This window comes from Epinephelus moara, chromosome 4, assembly GCF_006386435.1.
Source record: "Epinephelus moara isolate mb chromosome 4, YSFRI_EMoa_1.0, whole genome shotgun sequence".
NCBI classification, from domain to species: Eukaryota; Metazoa; Chordata; class Actinopteri; order Perciformes; family Serranidae; genus Epinephelus; species Epinephelus moara.
In genome coordinates, this window is record NC_065509.1 from 8739115 (window position 1) to 8762763 (window position 23649).

At 39.2% G+C, this 23649-nt stretch overlaps 1 protein-coding gene across 1 annotated transcript in view; it reads right to left on the reverse strand.

Annotated features, from left to right (window-relative positions):
* aff2 (AF4/FMR2 family, member 2) overlaps positions 1-23649 on the reverse strand; it is a 225209-nt gene that overhangs the window by 66095 nt on the left and 135465 nt on the right. The window contains exons 7-9 of the mRNA XM_050043221.1: positions 22405-22441; positions 20068-20128; positions 13640-13694 (exon numbers count right to left, since the gene is read on the reverse strand). Of these exons, the coding sequence (XP_049899178.1) occupies positions 13640-13694; positions 20068-20128; positions 22405-22441 (153 nt within the window). The remainder of the gene's footprint in view (positions 1-13639; positions 13695-20067; positions 20129-22404; positions 22442-23649) is intronic.

Genomic DNA, 23649 nt, shown 5'->3' on the forward strand with positions numbered 1-23649 from the left:
GCCAATAAACTGGATGAACTTCAGCTACTGATGGCGAAAAACTGAGACTTTCTACATCTGCAGTTTTGTGCTTCACAGAGACGTTGCTGTGTGGATCGATACCGGACTCCGCGCTGCAGCTGGCAGGCTTCCAACTCTTTAGAGCGGATCGTAACACGGAACACTCCGACAAAACTAAAGGTGGAGGTATCTGTTTTTACACTAACAGCGGCTGGTGTAATGACGTGACAGTGATCCAGCAGCACTGCTCTCCTGATCTGGAATCTTTTTTCATCAACTGCAAACCTTTTTACTACCCCCGTGAGTTTGTTTCATTCATTCTGGTCGGTGTTTACATCCCACCGCAGGCCAATGTGCAGGAGGTAGGCTACAGCGCACGCTCGCCGACCAGACAACCTACTGTGTGTGGAGCGGACTTACCCAGACTCCTATTGTCCTTGGCAACTTTAACAAAGGTAACCTCACCCATGAACTCCCCAAATACAGTTTATAAAATGTCCAACCAGAGAGAAGAATATCCTGGATCACTGTTACACAACTGTTAACAACACCTATCAAGCTGTCCCCTGCACTGCACTGGGCCACTCTGACCACGCCACCGTCCAACTGATTCCCTCATACAGGCAGAAGTTAAAGCTCTGTAAACCTGTTGTGAGGTCATCTAAGAAGTGGATGAGTACACAGAGGCTGTGACATCATACATCAGCTTCTGTGAGGACTGCTGTACATACCATCACGCACTAAGGTGAGGTATAATGGAGTTAAATGAAATGAAGTTAAATTACATGTTTTTGTAAAAGTTTTATAGACATTTTTTTTCCTCTTTCTCTCTCTTTTTTTTTTTACTTGGGCCAGTAAGAATATACAAGGGGCCAGTAAAACTCTGAACTACGGGCCAGTGGGGAAAAAATGTTATGTTGAACACTGTCCTGCAAATTTAAATGCAAGACTTTTCACTTACTTTTAATGCCTAGTCTTTACAAAATTGAATTTAAGACAGATTAAGACTTTTTAACCCTGTAAAACCCACTGTTGCAAATTTACAACATCACTTTTAACAATTCTAAAAAAAGGCCTGCAAATGTTTGTTTTTTCTCAAGACCACATTTACATAGTTAATGGGTCCTATTGTTTGTCCTCACAATGCTATTGGATAGAGGAAGTGTTTATAGGTCTGGTCATCTGGCCATGAACTCACTCTACCTGCAAACTTCCCGTTGAGCTCATCTCCTTTTTTTTGCATGACTGGATTTGTCAGGATTAAAGTAAGTAAAATTCCTTAAATATTTTTTTTTTGTTTATTACAATGTCTAGAACATGTACATATTTAGTTATTTTGGAAAACATTCATCAAATTTGATTTATAGCTTGTTATGTCTATGTTGTAATTCTACAACGTTGGGTCAGTGTGGTAGTCAAAATAGCCTGTGCTCCTTACACATTACATAAGGTCACTGCACTTCTCACATGGTCACAAATTGAAAAAAAAAGTAGTAGAAATTTAAAGTATTAGATGATTCATTGTAACGAAGCTCTAAATGTGCTTTTCTGTTAAATTTTTACTTAGTTTAGCTTAGACCATAATTAAACACATGAATAAATTGTATGGGGTATTTGAAACTCCAGCATCTATAGCAGTATTTGAAACTCCCTGTATCTTTGTAGTTTTTTGTTTGTTTTTTAACTTCTAAATGATCCTGAGCTATTTTTCTCAGTGTTGCCCAAGCAGCAGTTTGTAGCATTAGGAGATAGAAAAACAGGTTCTGAATGTTCTGGATTTGTTGGGGGGATGCCTGTTGCATTGTTCAGGGACAGGTGCGAATGGTCTTGAATGTGAACCTGTAAGTGCTCTGGGGGGATGCATGTGTTCCTTTAGTGATTCAGTAACATCTAAAGAACTGCTTTGCCCATCGCTACACCAAAGTGTAACAACATCAGCTGGTTCAAACTAACTGATGAACAGAGGCTAATACAAAAGTGGTAAAGTGAGCTCAGCAGTGTGACATCATGTGGTATATAATATATATTTAAACAAGAGTTTAAACTGGAGAAGGATCTGTGGCATGAAAACAAAAAAGGCTGTTTGTAACTTTAGAGTAAATAACACCAGAAGTCCTGAAGTCAGTGAAGATGTGACGGGCTGGACAGAAACCAGAGGATCTGTAACCTCTGTGATGATGATGACGATGATGATGATGGTGTGGGACATGAGTTTCATATTCAGTTTGAATGTCAGAATGAAGCTTAATGACTTCCAGAGAAAGGTATTAGCCAAAGTATTATTTGAACCGTCCATCTAAAGTCATCTGTTAACTGCGTGTTTTGTCTAAAGAACGTTCTTCCTCTGTTTGAGTAACATTGGTTGTACTTTGGCCACGCCGTGTGCCATCCTTCTGTTATTGTATGTAATGTGATGTGGTCTTGAAAATGAAAATAAGAAACTGAATGTATTTGCCATCATCCAAAGGTTTTTATCACCTTAATTGGGATCAGTGGACCAACAATATCTCTTTAGCCCATGAATTTAACGATCCAATGCCTGTTACATTGTTCAGGGACAGGTGCGAATGGTCTTGAATGTGAACCTGTAAGTGCTCTGGGGGGATGCATGTGTTCCTTTTAGTATGATAAGCAGAGAGTATAATAGGCCAGCCAGACAGTATTGTTTGAATGTAGTAAACCACACTGAAAGTGACGGAGGAAAAATTTTTGTAAATATATTTTTTTCCAATATTTTTATTTATAAATGCTTATTCATAAAACTATGATTGTTGTGTGATTATTACTCATGATATATACTGTTATGGGGCTAAGTAAGCAATAAACCCTGCAAATGAATACTTAAATGTTCTGTATATCTGTTCAGACAAAGTGAGTACAAACACAGAATCAGACAAAGTGAGTACAAACACAGAAGTTCTGCTCCCAACTATGCCCAACGTTGCAAATTTACAAATTTCCCTATAAACTTACTAAAATGTAAAAAATTTGAAAACTCTTTGATTTCTACATCAGAGGCCTCCTAAAACAATATCTGAGAGGTCAAAAAAAAATTGCTCATTTTTTCTATATCTGGGTCTTACAGGGTTAAAGACTTGCAGACACAATGGATGTAACACTCGACCAATGTTATTACCTCTACAATAATCAAATACACATGATAAGACACATTTACTGTATCACAGCAGCCAGTTTGCAGAAGCTGGTGATTATTCAAGCAAACTGTGTGAAAAAAAAAAGAAAAGAAAAAAAAAGGCATAATTATTCCAAAACCTCAGCTTCTTTCATTAAAGTTGTGCTTCATACTGTGTTTTGACCCTTGTGTTCTCTACAAACATTCACATAGGCCTTGCTTTTTCAAATTTTAAAAAAATTCAAGCATTTAAGCTAACCCAAACTGTGATGTGAGGCACTGAGTAACTATATGTTTTAAATCCTTAGTGGTAAACTTCCACTGAAGTGGTGAACAGTCAGACTTGCTCACTTCAGGATCATTTTCAGCAGAGCCCACGTGATTAAATATACCTACACAAACTTGCATTTACAGTCAGTGTTTCTCACCCAAACACATTCTGTGCATCCTTAAGGCCTTAACAAAAGTATTAACTGTATTTCCTTCCTCATAAAACAATGTGAGAAACTAATCCGATTTTGGGGGGATATTTTAATCCTTACATCTTTGTTTGCTAGCTAGCAGTCACCTTCTTCAGTTGTTTTCTCAGATGCATTACAGTCACCTTGTATTGATCAGTGCAATTGGATGTAACCATGAGCAGGACAATGTATTGCGTTGCTTGTGTGCTCCTGTGCATGCCTAAGATTAACAAAAAAGGATCAAATCAATGAAAATAATTCTCCATAGTGCTACCAATGGTCATCTCCACAATGTACCTTTAACTACACTATGATGTTTTCTACACCAAGAATACAAATAATATGCCAGGGTTTGCTGCAGTATTTTACAGAGCCGATGCCTTGCCTGGCCTAAAATGAAAAGTTCCCTCACTACCGTCAGAGGAAATTACTCCATTTTTATGAAATACAATATTATCCTTATTAAGTGTCTGGGAAAACGAGCAGTGGTGCTACATCATACAGAAAAGTCCACATATTTAATAAGTGAGGCTGTTTAAACTGTCATCGAGTAACTACTTTGATAACGAGATATGCTTCAGGATCTGTCTGATTCAGAGTCATTAATCAAAGCAGCATGTAGCAATGTCGGGAAATGAAAAACCTATTCAAGATGGCTGAATTCCATTTAGCTGCTTTAGTTTCAGAGTCCTGGTGTTGTTCATGTTAGCTCACTGTCACACTGTCATGGCCTACTGGGACAATTGAATAGAATGAAGCCATCGTTATTAGTGTTTAGTAACACCTGTGCTTTTCCCACTATGGCAAGTCAAAATGTCGGATGCAAAGGGCAATAGAGTCTGCATCAAGTTAAGGTCGGTATAAACCAGATGGACTTATATCATCAATAGCTGTGACTGGATGAGTGCAGGGACAGGCATTTCAAGCAAAAATACTATTCAATATTCACTGGGAACTATTCAACCATTCTTCGAAGATCCCTCCACCCTCATCAAATGTACTTTTCGCCACTACCGAACACTGGGGACTAAATGGAAAAGTCACAGTGTCACTCAACGCCTGGAATGGGACTTTCAGCCTTATTTTGCACATTCACTCCAACTCTCTTTAAACAGCAGACTCAAACTTTAACACATAAACCATGTGGTTGCATCTCCCAGTCGAATGGTTTCTCATTTCCATCACAGTACATCTACACTGCACCTTACAGAGCATGTGAGCAGAGCGGGTGAATATTTCCGCTCCTCGCTCACAGACCTGTCACTTTGCGCCGCTCGTCCGCTCCGCTTGGTTCTGCGCATTCTTCGCTCCGCTCCACTCCATCATAAATTTTATCCCGCTCCACTCGCTCACCACTCCGCTCAAAAAAACTGCGTCGTACTACCCTAACCAGTAATCTTCTATTCACAAATAAAACATGAGCTTGGTAGATTCTCCAGGGAAGCCCTCTCCCAGCAGTTAGGGACCGTTCTACACGGTACCGCTGTTGGCAGGGTGGAAATAAGTCAAAGTGTGGAGGAGACGGACCGGGTTAAGCGGCCAACCTCCGGGGAAGCCCTCTCACCTCTCCCCGCAGTTAGGGACCCTTCTCCAAGGTACCGCTGCTTCTCTTCTCAGTTTCTTTTCTGAAGTACACAGTAAACTCCATAGTTCTGAAAGAAAATAGTGTGGGTGTGCGCAGGTGCAAAGATGCATTCTGGGTGGGGCATGAGCGACCAGAGCAAAATTGGAGCGAGAGATAAGGCTCCGCTCCACCTTCTAAAAAAAATAGCCGCTCCTCGCTCAACACAAAATCCGTCCACTCCGCTCCGCTCGCATGCTCTGGCACCTTAATTTCATTTATTTTTCATTCACTGAAAACACGAGTGTGGCGAGGTGGAGACAGAGTCTTTAACCATAACTGTACAAAAGTTTACAAAAAAAAGCAAATTCACTTAAGGGATGGTGAAAATGCAACCAGATGGTGTTGGGGGAGTCGAACAAAGTCAGAATGGACAGAAACAGAATTAATTTAGGATATGCTGTATTATTAATACAATATCATGGTATGTGTATTATTAACATAATATCAATATTTAATTTTTAAATATCACGGTTAGTATCAGTCTTGATATATGATGACACCTCTAGTACAGTAGCATGTAGCACATCTCACAGCACTGTAGCAAATGCTATATGCCCTTGTGCGGAAAAAAGCCGAGCTGAATGTACAGCTCATGTTTTACCAGTGCCTGGTTGTAATGCATTAAAACCAGGCAACAGTTAAGGAAAAAAAAAAAAAAGCGAAATGTGTATTTTTAAGACAAGATGACAGCTGCATAAATTAATTAATCTTTTTATTATTTAATGACTATTCAAAAGTTAAAACATCATGACCCATCCTTAGTTGGGTGTGTACAACACTTACTACTGCCACCAGACCAGCTCTGCATGCTATTATGTTTATGTCCTTTAAGGAGCTCTATGCAAAATTCAGAGTGTACAAGTTATCTGGACACGGATCTCAACATGGAGGCCGCTGAGCTGGCTAGCAGCTAACACTGCTAACTCCATAAACAGCGCTAAACAATGGCAACAGTGATGACAGAGCAAACAGTGTTGACTATGAGGGTTCTGGAGGGTGGGCACTACGCTGTTGTAATAAAGTGGCAACCTCTGGGGCTGAAAAATGAAGCTTATGCAGGTGTGCCAAAAACTGCAGTTCTTTGAATGGCCACTTGAGGCTGGCTCCAAAACAGAGCCAATCCTCACAGACCCCCGCGTTAAAAGGCTAAAATTTACAGGTGAAATAAACATGTTTACAGCCTGGTACAAAAACGTTGTGGTCTCAATAGCTAATTTCAACAATTGTGACAACTGTACAGAAGATGAATTTTTATGTAATCCACCCATTTACATTTTATTAAGGCTTAAAGTAACACATTATTAAAAGTAAACATTATTGAGTGACAGGCTGTCTGCCGATAGTGTTCTACGCTACACAGTTAGATCCACCCCACACTCCTTCACAGTTCCAGCCTCTTACCTAAATATGGTCACTTCTGGCTCCAAAAAAACAAAAACAAGATGGCGACGGCTGAAATGCCAAACTCAAGGCTTCAGAACAGGAGTCTATACACCAACTGGTGTTGCCACAGAAGCTACGTACATTATATATATATACAGTCTATGATTACAACACACACAGAGGTAGTGAGACTTTATTCTCTGCTCAGGACGTCATTGACTTTACATGGCAAATAGTGGTCTGCTGCTATATTAATGCTCTGAATGTAACATACTGAACAGAACCTTTCACCCACAGATCTGTCTTACAGCTACTGGAACTGGTCTTCTATTCTTTTTCTCAAGTTTGATTTATTATGTGATAGAACAGAACATGTACTGCACATGTACGAAAACACCTCAGAAAACGTGACTAAATATTTTTGCAGCTCGCTAACTGTGCCTCGGTGTGGAGTGGAAACAACCATGTTCCCCAGTGTGCTGGACATTTTTACCAGCTGCAACTGTATCTTTATATAAAGACAGAGCTTTTAAGCTTGACTTTGCTCTGACCAAGGTGATCTGTCATCACAAGCTCGCAGAGAGAAAAGAGAGAAATGCAGGGAGATAGAGAGACAAAGGACAGTCCTGCAGCGGTAATTGGGTTGCTGTTTTTCTGTCAGTTTCTAAAGTCATTAGGAACATCTCTCTCTTTCCTACTATCTCTCGTTTCCTGTCTTCTCTCCCCTCTCTCCTCCATCCCTCCTTCCTCTGCTCTTTCTTTCAATTCCCTCCTCTCCTCCGTCTCTCTTTGCTCTGTGCCAAAAACATATTCATCATACTCCTCTGCTGCCCTCACAGCGTTGTGCCACAGCATACTAATGACTGTGTGTGTGTGTGTCTAAGAGAGAGAGAAAGACTGTCAGTATGTGTTTATAGTTTTGTGTTTGCTGGCGCAAATGCTTGTGAATATAAGTCACCATGTGTACACTGTATGTGCTTGTATGTGTGTATTTGTGTATTTGATTAAGAATGTGTGTGTTTCTGTGTGTTGTGTTTTACTTCAGGCTATAAAAGCTTGATAATACACCATGCACTCATTTGCTATAAGCCTGTTAACAGCATGCACAGAAAAATGCCACTGAATTCATCCCAGCCTCTCTCTCTCTCACCATCATTCTCATTCTATCTCTTTGTCTCTCGCTTACTCTTCTTCTTTTCTTTCCATCTCTCCCTCTCTTTATCTTCGCCTCCTGTCTGCATTGTTATCAGTCTGTCTCAGCTGTCTTGGTCTTGCTTTCTCTCTTTCTGTCCCACTAGCTTACTCACTTTCTTTTCTTTGTCTTTCTCACTTTCCTCTGTTTATGTTGATCACTCCCTCGCCAGACATCCAAAGAGAAAGAGATTGACGACAAGATAAAAACACAGAGGGCCAGTGTGTGGTGGAGACTTGAAAGAAGAGTTCAACATTTTGGGAATCACACTTTCTTCCACAGAAGACACGATGAAATACAAAAAATATATTTTCCAAGTTCTAATCTTGTGTACTTGTGTTAATTGTACAGTTATCACTTGGCATACGCTTCATGTGTTTTAAAAAAACATATAAAACACTGAAATATTTTTAATGGCTCATCTTTAACAAGAGAGTGTATACATACATTTATCTTATCAAATATGATGTGCTGAGACTAGCTTACCCCATCATCATTATAAAACTGCATTTGCCCGTTAGTTGGTATATTGTAGCAGATGAGCGATGTCTGTGATGGATCTTCAGGCCACTTTAAAGTTTAGCTTAAAATTTAGTTTAGTCCAACTAACAACAGAGACAGGCTGTAAGCAAGCCAACAGTTAACCATATTAGCTACCATTGTATTTCAAGGTAAGACTATAGACTGTGTAAAGAACTAAATGTAACCAATGTGATGTCACCCATTGGTTTGTGGACTCCTGTTTTGAAGCCTTGAGTTTGGCATTTGGCTGTCGCCATCTTGGTTTTTTGGAGCCAGAAGTGACCATATTTGGATGAGGGTGTAGAGCTGTGGAGGAGGGAGAGGTGGATCTGACTTAGAACCCAAAGACACACTATGCACACCCACCTATACCTTCATGACCTAAAAACACACTGTGAGGGAGTCAAAGTTTTAAGACAAAAACATGGACAACACTCAAAAACAAGTTCATGGCTATTTAAACGTCCACAGAGCCCGGACACGGATTGCTACGTCTCTGTTCTAATTGAGAGGTTGTTGTGGTAGCAACTTGTCAATCACAAGGTAGCCACATCCTAAAGTAATCCATGCTTTATCGTCTATTTCACTCAAAATGGGATCATAATTTAGAAACTGAACATTATTTTGTATTGAAGAACACTTGAAACTAGCGATTATGACCATAAACCCATTAGGAAAATATTTACTATGTTAATAAACCCAGGCCCCAGGGACATCCCTCAGCATTACCACTAATTTTCACCGTAGACACTCGTGTCATTGCAGTGAAAAAATCCACTGCAGCCCAAAAAGACTTTTCCCCATAGAACACCATTATAAAGGAGAAGTCGGTACAGCTGTTGACAGAACACCTCAAACTGCAAACAAGGTCACTTATGAGTCTTTCTTTTCTGATTTTTTGATCCATGGAGGTTTTATATTTGTAAACCTTTCCTCAAGCCGAAAAAAGCAATTTCAAAATCTGTGACGTCATCACAATGTAAAGTCCTATAAGTTGAGCAGGAACTTGCAAGTGGGGCCAGCGGGAGAAACACTTCTGTGCATATTCAGTGGGTCAAAATTGCTAAAGTAAACCAAGCAGGTTGAGAAGAGGAGAATTCACAGCGTCATATCACGTCATATCTTTGGGGTACAACACATGCGCAGTGAAAACTGGTCTGTACCTGCTGAAAGGCTCAATGGGTGGCACATTATCATAGGCATCTGCAGACGGCCTTGATTCAGAATATATTTTAAATGAGAAAGTAAAGATAAAGCTGAGAATTACAATTCTGTGATTACTGAAAAGGTGCTTCATAAAAGTCCATAAACCAACACCACCATCACTTTGAGTGTACCCAAAAGTTCTGTCAGGTCAAGCGCACCCAAAGACCACTATCTCTTTGTTTCTAGTGAAGTCTGCTGTAACAACAACACTGCAGCTCCAGTTACATTGCACGTGTCATACCTCTTAGCTCCCACGGGGTCAAAGACCATGTCCCAGCATTCTTTGAAAAGCCTTAAAAGTAAATCCGTAAGCTAGAAACTTTTTTTGGCGCCAGGCAAGCAACTCCACTGTATTGAATAGGCACCATCTTGGGGTCTAGTATTTACTTATAATCATATATCTTTGAATACATGGTGAGAAGAAGGGTCTCCTTTTTGCAACCAGTGGAGTCGCCCCCTGCTGTCCTTAAGAAAGAATGCAGGTTTAAGGCACCTCTGCACTACCTTCACTTTTAAGACCCGGACGCTACGTCCACTTCTTTTATACAGACTATGGATAAAAACAAAAATAAGTGCTGAAATGTCAATAAAAATCTACATTGGAGCTGTAGAGGACCTCCACCTACTATCCACCACCCTCACCCACGTTGCAAGATCAGGAGGTAGATGATGACAAAGAACTGTATAAATTAAACTTCAATCCAAACACACACCTCCTACTACAGTATGACATTGCTCTGCTAGGGATGACAACCCACTAGCTAACAGTCAGGTGCAGTTTTATACAATGATACAAACATTTGATATGATACATTTATCCATACGCCTCCCAAGTTTTAGATGACTCATCAAAAATAATTCAAAGTTTCACAGCAGGAGAAAAAACAGGGATTTGATATAAAACACAGTTTTAATGTCACTGTGTGTTTAACGAGGGATTATGATACACTTCAGACAGAAAAGTGAAAGAAAGACAGAATTAACTGTATCCTTTTTCATCCTGTCTATTCCTAATACTAAGAGTAATCACATGTAACCCTTTGATTAAGGAAGCCACTCGCTACACTTCTGAATGCACTCTAACTATGTGTAATGAACAGATCTACTTTTAGCATAATTACAGTAACTAAAACCACTATAAATGACCTGCCATCATTTATAATTATAAAATCTACCATCATTGTAATTATACAATCAGAAGGACAGTTAAAAGAGGATGAGAGGAATCGGTATCTTTTCATTAACAGAAAATGTCTCATGGACTCTTTGATGAGTGCTGATATCAGTCCGCACAGTCGGGGAGGGGGCAGCAGCACGACCCCCACTGACTGCTTTGAACTCATCTCTGGCATCATTAGTGCATGATGATAGTGATTAGAGGAGAGAGAGGGCCATGGTGCCAAGTTCCATACTGGAAAACAAGACAAGAGGAGCAGGACAACTGCATTGCTCATATGCAAAGTGCCCCGGAGTGACAAACACGACCTCTCTGGTCAATGGATATTGAACTGAACATGGGGAAACACCCCTATTGGATCGAAAACAACATCATGCTTAATATCTTAAAGGATTTTTAAAGACCAACGACACATTAGGTATGGCTTTTCTGAGTTCAAATTCAGACCTTAAATTATGACTCTGTGTGTTTTCTAGCCCCCAAATTATAAAGCCTGAAGTGTGCCACTGGAATAATTAGAAACATTAAGTATGTTTAATTACAATCAACTAATAAGTTGATCAATTTTAAAAAGCTATTATAACTTTATGAATTACATTTGCATTTAAATGATGTTTCACAAAACTTAAAGCAAAAACTAGTAATACAAATACTATTAGTAGAAGGACAGGCCTGAGTGCTCCACCTGTTACTCTGTGGGTGGGACTTCAGTTCATTTGTAGGTGGCACGGTAACTGCTTACAGGTCTTTAAATCAAAGCAATCACAACATAGAAACTATAAATGTTAAAGCATAAATGATATACTGACACATTAGTAAATAGAATAACACAAAGGTAAATATGAAAGGCTTATAAAATAAATTTTGCGATTTGCATTTTAAAATTCAATTATCATCTCATCATTTAAAGACAGAATAATGAAACAGAATCACTAGAGAGTGAGTCTGATTATCTTTTTCAGCTGGAAAAAGAATAACATCACCACAAGGTCCATTTAGTCCCTTTTGATTATATCACATGAACTTCACAATAAGATTGATTAAATTGAGAGGAAAAGTTCTTTGAGTGCCTCAAATTCCATGGCAACTGGGAAAACATCGATTGACAGTCATGTGATCGAAAGCTCCAGAACAGCTACTTAATGGACCTTAATGTGATATTGCTGTATCAACTGCTGTTTGCAAGGTCAGGAACAATTTTCGAAACTCATTTTTTTACTTATGTGTTTAGTTTTTGTTTAACTTTATTTTATAATGCCTCATTTAAGCTAAATTTAAATCAATTATTTTACAACAGATTTTCATTTGGTTTAAGTTATATTTTATTATAATTACACACAGTAAAGATAAAATGATTAACAAATGAAGGGAATCTGTTTGCTGTATGCTCCTTATCCCTCACATGGTTAAAATATAATTTGTATGAGAATAAGTAATTACTGTAATAAGCAATGATCTCTTTGCAACATCAAGAAAGCAATTACTTAAAAATATCCTGTTTGGTGGCTGTGACTTGTATGACACAAGTCAACACATTCAAATGCGACATAACACTTCTATTGTACTTACCGGTAAGTTTATAAAGCCTTTCCAAGAAGGCACACTGTACAATTACTCTGTAAGAAAAGCTCATTTATGGGAAAGCGTTGCTTTAACTGTTAAGTGTACACTTCGACCAGATAGTGTAAACGAGAGCCCTCGGAGGTAGTGCCTGGATCTGAAGGGTAGTTGAAAAGTACTTGTAAGAAAAAGAAGTGCTTTTCCATAGAATTTAGTCGAGCTCAATAAACTTTTACAGCCTCAGTGTAATCATTTAACTGGAATTTTTAGTCAGAATCTGTTGACCACAAAAGGTCATCCTCTAATTTCAGTACATCCCTGTACATTAACTGAGATAGACCATTTGTGTTTGTGTTGTGTCATCCATGTAGAATGAAGGAAGGATTGGGAAGTAGACAGTAATGTGCAGGTATGTTTTTTCTGCAGATTACTGATGTCTTGCACATTTAAAGAAATCATACATTTCCCTCCTTATGATTGTCATTACTATTCTTTCCTCATACTTACCTGTTAACCCATTCAGCTGCAGCACTACACAGGTGTTTAATTTAGGTTCACACATGAGTGGATTGGTGTACCTCACTATTAGTCAGCATATCAACAGCTTGGGGTGCCCAGGTGGCCTAAGGGCTAAGGTGTTGACCACTAACTACGATGGGACAGTTGTATGTCTTCATCTCTGCCCTTTTCTCCTGTTATCTCTCTACTGTCAGCTTTAAAGTTTGTTTGTGTCCCACTCTCTTTAATAGTTTACAAAATAATTTATTGGTTATGGGCTCTTTTATAAACCAATCGCATTCTAGATGTTGACCCTTGACTCCTCTGAAGTCACAAAGGTTGTTGACACCTGTTATTTATTGATTATGATGCTGCTGTAACTGAAACTTTCACCAACTACCTGACTGAGTTTACTAGTTAGTTTGATAACTGTTTTCTACAAAGTGTAATCATATTTGACACATTCAAAATTTTAAAACCAAGAATTTTGTAACTTAATTTTCAATAAGCCTCATACAGAAAAAATACAAACAGCAAAACACCAATATTTTCAGCTAATACCAGTCTATGAGAGACGGATAAATGGAAGTATATGGAAAAACAGTTTTTGAGCTGTGACTGAAAGGGTTTAATAAATATTGGCAGTGGTACCTAAACAGCTGAGTGAAATAGCAAATGAGTAGAGAAATGAATTGTGATCGGACGCTTTCAGAAATAAGAGTTAAGGACAGGTGAATGAAATCAGTAAATGTCACATATACAAAGATGAACTTACTGTAACGGATGTGAACGCATGAATGATTGGAGAACAGATGAAGGAAAAGATGGAGCGAGGGATGATTTGCACAGATAAATGAATGGAGGGACTGTAGAGGGAGCTCACCTGCTGTTCGGCCTCTTCCTCGTCGCTGCTGATCTTCAGGTCATCCTCCAGCATTCTGCACAGAGACAAAGGGACACGTGTTACTGCGGCCCTGACCCCCTGTCTGCTTGTATTAGGTCGGATGTGGCGAGTCGTGATCTGCAATTCCCTTTGAAGAACCTTTCTGGCAAGCAGATTAATTACACAGCAAAAAGCAGCGCTGGTTCATGTTGGAGAATGAGGAAGTGGACAGTGGATGGAGCACTCCGCCACTAAAAACCTACCAGATGTTTGGCTTTTAGAGCTCGGAGAGGAAAGCCAGATTGTTTTTTCACCTGGAAACTTTCTGTCTGACAACTGCTGACCTACAGCCAAGAATTCCTTGGAAACAAAGAGGACGTGATCGGGCCGAAATCAGTCCTTCTGTCAGGATCGCACACTGATGTTTTGTAGGGCTTCTTATAAGAAAAAGGACCCGCTTATTGCCCTGTTTCCTTTATTAGTCATGTTTGTTTTATTCTCCCCACACTACAGATGAAATTCTAACAATACAGATGTATGCAGGCTATGAAAAAGATATACAAGACACAGTCGATAACATGACCCCCTCAGAGCATCACCTGCTCCTTACCACACAAATTATTCAGTATTTATGTGCTGTGCATTGGCAAGCTCCCATGTTTTATTGCTTTATATAAACCTTCCACACAAACTACTGTTATTTTAAGCTGGCACTGCTATTGTTATGACAGGAGAATCCCCTAAAGGGATTTTTACTGCCTCACGAACCACTCTTGTCAGTGCTTGCACTGCTAAAAAAACACTCCCCAGTGTTGTGGTGTTTTCAGATGGGACCATACGCGTCGTGAATAACTGAAGCACAATAAGAAAAAGCTTTGCAGATAAGGGGCACAGTGCAGCACGCGGCGATGATAGATATGTTTGAATGAATGAATAATGGATTCATGTTTTATTTCATAAGAAGGGACAGATGGAGAGAGGGAGATAGTGAGTGAGATGGAGATGATAATGACGGAGAGGAGAAGGAGAGCGAGTGACAGAGGGAGATGGAGACTGAGTAGAGACAGAGAGAGAGAGAGAGAGAGAGAGAGAGAGAGAGAGAGGAGAGGGGATGCATGGAGGGGGAAAGGAATAAAATGCAAGAGAAAGTGGAGGCATCTAGGAGGATGGACGCAGTCGGATATAAATGAGTTATGGACTAAAACAACCATGACATGCAGAGCTTAGAAGGCACAGCATCAAATTTCTACAAGGCTCTTAATTGCCTTCATAAAATGGAGTCTTTTTATTTCTTAAAGTAAAGCTGTAGTGGAGCTCCATTACTTGCAGGAAGTTTGTCTGAGAGGATGTTAATATTTTCCGAAGCTAAATCAAAGCCCCGCTCAGCTAATGACTGATTGCTCAACACGCCCGCTGTAGAGAATTTCAGATGCACATGTACTCAGACTGCAAAACAAAACGCACACATAAATCTCCCTCACAGTTGACTGGCTTACAGGGAAAACTCTCATGCTGAAAATGTTTCTCCCGATTGACGTCCACAATCAACACTCATTTATTTAGACCAGCTCATAGCCTTTATTCTGCTTTCTTTCCTGCTGTGTTTAACTATGAGGTCTACCTTATCCTCTCATTTACGCTACTTTGGTGCTAAGCCTTCATTGCTGCACTGATTCTGCAGGATCAACTGTTAATGATGCTTGACTTTCTAAGCGTGGCGCTCTTTTCATTGTCTTTTCATGTTCGTCACTGCTCATTCAAACTTCAAAGTTTTCCCTGTATTTCAAAGTGAGCTGTGAAATGCATAACTTGCAGTGTGGCTGAAGGTTTGTCTAAGGCAGCGGTTCCCACCTTGGGGTGTTGGGACCCACAAAAGGGGCATGAGACAAGGCTGCAGGTGAGGAGATGATTTAAAGACTAGTAAAGCAGAGAAAAATGATTTCTGCTGCACTAAATGACCTTAATTTTTCAGACTGTCTTCTAATCTTTGCTTTTTTCCTTACAGAGATAATGTGTAATTTTTATCTCTTAAAAATACTCAAATAAAACAAGGGTGGAAAAAAATCACTATTTGTTTAAACTGATGATGGGCAGAAGACTTGACTTGCTACTGAATTGGATCGAGGCTGGATACTAACAATGTGGTTCATTGTTGTGCCGTACGCTGTAATAACCATAGACTATATAAAAATAATGGACATAGCTACCTTTGAGTCATTCATTGGTTTGTGGACTCCCGTTTTAAAGCCTTGAGTCTGGCATTCTGCTTGTTGCCATCTTGAATTTTAGGGGCCAGAAGTGACCATATTTGAGCAAGTGGGTGGAGCTATGAAGGAGTGAGAGGTGGATCTGACAAATACGCCCAAGCCACCAAGAACAGCGCCGGACCTTGACGCTAATTTGACATAGTGGCCAAACCATGGAATTACAACTTCTGGGTCTGTCACCTGATGCCATGGAGCCCACAAAGGCATCAGAAGCCAAACTTTTTTGACTTCATGTGCCACTAAGCAACTTTCATAGAAATGAATTGGGCCCTGTCTCCAAAACTGTATCTGGTTCTCCCTTCATATCCCTTTATAAGCCTGGCAGACAGCCTGTCACTCAAAGTGACCCACCCTTAATAATAACGTTAAGCCATAGAAAAATGTAAACCAGTGAGTTATTTAAAAATTCACCCTCTGCACAGTTGTTATGAATGTTGAAATTAGCTATGGAGACCCAAACTGTTTTTGTACCAGGCTGTTAACATGTTTATTTCTGCTGTGAAGTTGGGCATTTTAACATGGGGCTCTTTGGGAGTTGACTGGCTCTTGGAGTCAGCCTCAAGTGGCCATTAGAGGAACTGCAATTTTTGGCACTTCCAACGTTGGCTTCATTTTTCGGCCCTAGAGGTTGTTGCTTGGTAAGAAAAGACATTTGAACAAAGCCTCCAGCTAGATAAGGTTTTGAGGTTCGCTTAAAAGTTATTTTCCATTTAGTTACACAGACTGTTTATATGAAGCACTAATGCACCTGAACACAAGCTTGTATATGCACTGTGTTGGATAGTTTATCAGCAATTAATTTAAGACACTGTATTATTTCTTCTATTGCCAAACACATAAAACATTGCTTGTCTGATAACAAGCAGCAGGATTGGATATAATTTGTGCTTTGAATGTGAGCTTCTAGCTGAGGCCTCATTGGACTCATACTGTGTTGAAGAATTGAAAGAAAAGATACATATTTGTATTGTAAAAGATCTATCCCTGTTTACACCTGAATGCATTAGAAAATGAACATGCCCATCAGGTGTGCTGAAATTTCAATCAAAATTTACATTATGGCATTGCATTCACTTGGCAGACGCATGCATTATACTATTAGAGTGTAATACCATCACAATAACACTGGCTGCATACTGTCCTCCTCTGACCAGACACCTGTTACTTTGTGGTGACAAAGCATAAGAGTCTGTATTCTTTACACACTGAGCAAAACAGAGAACTGAACTCCTAACCCTAACAGTGTTAGTGCCTTGCTCTGTGTGGGATGCTTACACTGTGCAGGGCACCATGTGTGATTGTGCACATTATAATAAATCCAGCACTGCTGTTAGAGAGCTCAGTGATAATAAAAGCCTGGGCGTTCTCTGGGTTTCTGTTGCTGCCAGCAGGTGAGACAACCCTGCTGCAGACTGAGCAAACACAAAAGCTGGTTCGACTAGACAAGAGTCTCCTTCTCTTCTTCCGCTCTGTTGCATACATGCAGTTGTCGTAACATCATGTGATTGGATCAGAGCATAATGAAACTCCTGGAGTGGGAAGGTACATACTCTGCTCCACCGAAAGACTAAATGAAACTTGCTTTTGTTCCTAATGTGGCATTAAGGTACAGAGCCTATTTGCGGGGATTACTGTTGGATGAGTTTTCTGTAATGGTAAACGTTCAGCAAAGAATATAGCAATTAGCCTCAACAGCACAATTACTCTTGAATGAGACGAGTTAGGCCTATTCATTATCCCGAACATTTCACGCTGTTAAGCATCACAGTAAAAACAGAGAGTAGCCTAATGGCTGCAGTATAGGCATTGTTTTTAACCAATAACAATTATTTCACCCTAATAAACAAAGCAGCATTTATGCTTGAATACAAGAGGAGAAGAAATTACACCTCTGGGCAAACAATAGTAATCAAAAAAAATAGGCTTATCGGCTTTGGAAGCAAAATAGTATAATAAGCCAAAGAAAGCATTACAGCTCCAGCAGACATCACCCTAATGGAGATATAATTAACTATGTAACTACATACTCAAAGAGGAGGAAATGAGAGTTTACATGCTGACCTACTGCTGAATGACTGCTAACTATAGACTGCATTGACTTTTTCCTAACTTGCAGGATTTTTGCATCATCTTTTGGCCATCAAGTCGTTTTCATTTTCAAAAGCTCCTTTTTGACACTGTGCTTGCCACATTTTCTCTCATTTTCTTTAATTAGCTTTCACCAAATGTATAAATAATGCATCGCACTTAGCACTTGAAAACTCTCATTTAATATGACAGGGGATAGAGCAAAAATCCTCTTTCCCAGATGAAGACAGAAATTAATAAAGAAGAAGCAAAACATTTGAGGAAAGCAAAAAATTATAGCTTTGGTTTTAAGTCACACTTTCATCTACAAGTGGATTTAGGCAATATTCTGATGGTAAAAACAGACAAATTTACTCTGGTTTGGATTTTAATGTCACCCTGTCAAATGGATAATTGTTTGCTAAGCTCCCCCCCAGTCTCAGCTAATGTTGCTACACATGTCAACTTTCCAATCTTACATGGTACATGTGAACTTTACTGTGTTGAAAAAACAGGTCTCTGATTTCAGATATTGCCAGGCTGCTCATTTCTAGTCAGTGACTATTTTTCTATACTCTACAATTTTGCTGGCTGAAATGACAACTGCCAGATTCTATAAGCTAGCTAGCTAGCTAATTAAGCTAATGTTAGCTGAATGACTTGGTTTTCAAACACTGACTCTCATAAACTTTAAAATATTTCCAGCAGACTTGAATCTTGTAAAAGAAAAATGCACTTGATCAGCTTTGTCTACTCAAAATTCTCTCTGTATACTACTGATTTTGAAACAGCAAAAAGTTCACCGACAACCAATTTCATTTTTTTCCACCAAAATAGGCAATCTTGCAATACACTATCCACTCATAGAGACTACAGAATTATTTTCTTTAATACCTTTCCTATTAACATTGAACAATCTTTTCCTTTTGTTGCCTAAACCTAACCACAGACAGGAGTCTGGACACAAACCTGATGTTCTAGTGTCAGAGTCCTGCATTTTGTATGTGCAGCACACAAATGTAGTGTTTCATTAACTGATAATCCAGGCAGCTATTGCGTTGTCATCACAATGTAATTCTGACAACAATTTAATAATATACAAACATATTTTCTATGGGTCCATTTAATGGCTGAATACACATGGCGCTACAGTAAAAGACTGAGGCTAAAGCTTTATCACCTGAAAAAAGTTAGCACCCTCACCAGTTTAAATACATGTGATGACATGAAAACAAAAAAGCAGCAGCAAATAGAATAAGGAGAAATGTAATGTATTTCATTCTAACTCAACTGTTTAGCTTAGCTAATGTAATTATCTATATTATCAACTGTCTGTTTCAGTGTTTCAGGTTGGCACAGTGATGCAGTGGTTAGCTTTGTCGCCTCGCGGCTAGAGGGTTCCTGGTTCGAACCCAGGGTGGGGGGTTCGAACTCCAGGGTGGGGGAGCCCTTCTGTGTGGAGTTTGTATGTTTTCGTGATGTCCAGAATCAACACTCATTTCTCGCTAGTTAGCTGGACATTCTAATGTCTGAAGCTTACGTTTGAGCAGATAAAGACAATGTTTAATCCATTCCCATAAACTTTTCCTCTTGTGCCTCTTATTTTGGAAAGGCAAAAGGCCGTGCATATGTAGTTACACTTACTAAGCTAAGAATGGAAATCAGTATTTGGGGAAAAGGGTTTAGCAAACTGTCAATTTCTAAAACAAAATCATTGAGCTTCTGTGGTCGAGCACAGGATAAATCAGGGTCGCGAGGTGGATTTACAAGCCAAGATTTCTTCCTTTCCAATCTCACCCTGCCATGAATCCTGCTGCACAGCTCAGTGAGTGAAGTGGAGTGGGCTGCAGCCAGAGATGTTGCAATATGCTCCTGGCTCACGTTAAATTAATGTAGCTGCACTTTCCCGCTCTGATCCACACAATGTTTTTTTCCTCCTACCAGCAGTGAATTTCATCCAAGAGTCAAGCTTAATTTTACCTTGAGGCAAACGCAGCAGCAGCGGGTCAGAAATTCTCTGTTTATGTGCATGTGTGTGTGTGTGTGTGTGTGTGTGTATGTGTGTGTGTGTGTCTCAGAGAGGGAGATACTCACGACTTCTGTGGTGCAGTTGGTGGTTTCGCAGCAGGCTTGTTAGCGGATACAGTACATCGCTCTGCAACACAACAGAGGACATTCAAGTATCACTGTTTTGCATGTGTCTTGGTTTGTGTGTGTGTGTGTGTGTGTGTGTGTGTGTGTGTGTGTGTGTTGATTGGTTTTTGACGAGGAGCCAGACTGAAATCACTGTAGCTGTGTATTACTATTATCACACTGGAAAACATGACATTCGGCTCCAGTGTTGGGGTGTATGTATGTGTGTGTGTGCGTGTGTGTGTTTGCTTTGCTTTGGTAACAGGAGTTTGCGAAAAAATAAAATTCTAACTGATATGCACTGCCTGACAAAAACTTGAGGTGATGATTTATTTTCCAGATGGATATACAGAACCCTCTCACTGTACTTTGTATTCTAGTCAGTTGTGTTTCTGCTGTTCATATCAGAGAGAAAAAGGCGCCAGTGGGGAAATATTTCAGCTTTATATACATCACAAACATCTCAAACACTACAAGATGGGGGTTAACACGAGATCACCAGTTCAGAAGAGCTTTTGATGATCTGATGCCTGGGAGTCAGAACTACTGCAATGTACTAAATGCACTGTTGGGCAATATAATAACACATATATCATGAGACAAAAGAGATTCTATTAACTGGTCTAAATTTTGCATAATTTACATTTATATATCAAACAAGGTTCCTCTCCTTTCAATATTGTTTCATGTATTTGACAATTGTTGGCAAGATTGCAAATCAAAAAGGCTTTTTAAGGTAATACTGGATTTATAGGATATTAATTTGTCAGGTATTTAAAAAGTAACGTAACTGCCAAACTTGTAAAAACAGCTGTATAATTGCTGTGTGAAAAAGATCATTCTTGATTTGGTTAATATTACTGTGCCAAAAACAACCAAACAAACAAACAATCTGGGCTTAAAGACTTTACATTTTTAAGAGAGAGAGACAAAATGTTGCAGTGACTCAATGCAGTGATGTAAAATGAGAAAGACGTGGCCATTTACCAGCCAGCCATTAACATGATCCATATCGAGACACATTATCTGAATAATAACATTCAATTAACAGTCCTTTGCATTTGCATCTGGTATTAAAGAAATACTTCACTGACAAAATGACAATTTGTATATCAGTTATTCGCATCATGTTACCTTGAATTTGTGAAGAAAGCTTTGTTTTTCTCACATTCTTGATGAATTGAAGTGAACAGGGTCCAAGTTTAATGACAGAAAAACTATTTTAAAACATCTGTTCCAAAACTCTGACACAACTCGTGAGGTATAATCCAAATTGTACTTATCCAGTCATATGCTCAGTACTTCCCAAACACATGCATTTTCACAAACGTTACACTATAAAACACTTCTGCCTAAGAGCTACGTGCACTGAGTGTGCCTGAGGACACACATATGTATGAGCTCCGCTTGAGTGCATGACACTGTTTGTACTGATTTGTTTTAAATAGTAAGGTTTTAGTGAAAATGCATGTGTCTTGGAAGTGCTGAGCATACGACTGGATAAATAACACCTGGATCATACTGCAGGAGTGTGTAGCACATCCCTACATTCATTTTTAATTCACTTTCTGGTCACAATGTGTCCTACATGCATTTACACTTTTTACTAATGTGACATCTTTTTTTTGTTGTCTTGTTAAGATATCCAGATATAGATTGTATGTTAATGGAAAGTGTAATTGGGATATTAAAGTGAAGCTGAAAATAAGAATTCTTATCTTATTCAGTCTTTAAACTGGACAGATTTTTTTTAATCCACTAAATAATGATTCACAATTTTGCAGTGTAATATTCCATATACTGTGACTGAACATATTATCCACATTGCCCACTTCAAGTCAATACTGTCAGTTTAGAAGTATCTGATAGGCAGTCTGAGCTCCACTCACTACTTCACTGTGTGCTTAGAAATAAATGATCTAAATGTGTAATTGCCCATGAATGGCAGCAAATCACAGTTTGGTGTATTTCAGTCCCCACCTCTAAATGCTGAGTGACAAAGTCTGTGTTTCTATGGGTGAGCATCCTTGCTGCTGTTAATAATAAACAAATGGTCTCCACAATCAATCAAACCAATTTAGCTGTGTGTGTAAAGCCATGTTTGTCTGATTACTTGTTCAGATGAACACAGAAAGATAAAAGCAAAGGTTTGCAGACTATCATGCTCCTGTGGCTATGAATTCATTTGAACATCAAGCTGCTTTTCTCGCATTTCGTCTGGGTGGTATTGCCTTTATGGCCTCTCCAGTGTTAATTACCATAGAGCGAGTATGTGAGTGTTGATGCTGGGAAACTTACTCTGGGTGTTGTAGCCTGAGGTCACATGCTGTGACTCCTAGAGAGAGAGGGAGAGAGAAAGCCAGAGGGCGATAAGTTGAATGAATAAACCAACAGATGTCATTATTGATTTCACAGCAGTACAACGATGCCATTACACAGAATTCAGATCCTCTCATCTCCCCGCTTCGACTCTCCACCTCATTCTTAAAACTCACTGGCAGGATTAGTGTGACGCTGGGGGCTGAGAGCACCACAACAGTCTTTCCTAATTCATTAACTACCGGGTCAGATTTACTGCCTCTGTGTTTACGTTGCTATTTCTTTTGACATCACCACCAATGAGATGTTTTGCATGTTAAAAATGATTAATAAAAGCACTCTGTGTTGGAAAACACCTGCTGTTTCAGTCAGAATACGACTGCCATTTCTGAGATAAATGTTGAATATAACATTTATGTTGGTTTTAATGTGACACTATTTACATTACAAGGTGTCATAAAGCATTTTTTGTGGGAGCGGGAGAAACTTTCCCAACATCTATCTTCTGAAGAGGCAATTCTTTAGTCTCTGCTTTTATTGTGTCTCAGTCTTTGTTGATTACTGTTGTCGTGTTTCTGCACTTCACTTCTCAAACATCACCTGTCAAACAAACAGTGTGGGTGGCACTACAATGTCATTCCCTTGAAATATCTGTGGGTGAAGTTTGGCTTTCTGTAAGTGACGTTCTTTGAGTGTTCAGCCCTGGTTGTTATCGCTGTTCGTATTGAAAACCCACTTACTTTTCTGTTTTTTAGGAAATCATGTGTTGCATGCCGCAGGCTTTTTCTCAGGAAACAAGGAAACAGCGACCAGATACCAGGTTTTTAAAATAGAAAATGGAAGGCTTTTTTTTTAACCTCAAAGTGGGTTGAAAATTGTTCTTTTATTGATGATTAAGAGGAGCCAAACAAACACCAACCTTTAAAACGGTAAAACTTATTCTAATGAAATCGATGGATTCCTTTGTAGCAACAAAGTAAAAATTCCTGTCAAGTTCAACTTTGGTGAACTCGGTGACTAAAACAGGGTATATGCAGGAATCCTGAGGTTAATTTCAATACCTTTTTAAGACTTTTTAAGACCTTCCAAAAAAACCTTAAGACCTCATCGCCACTTCAAGCTGTCGTTAGCAGCAACACATCTTTAACTTACTAAACAGTTGTAGTTTGCAATTAAATCTATGGAGCACAAATATACAACAGAACTCAGATAAAATGAGAAGGA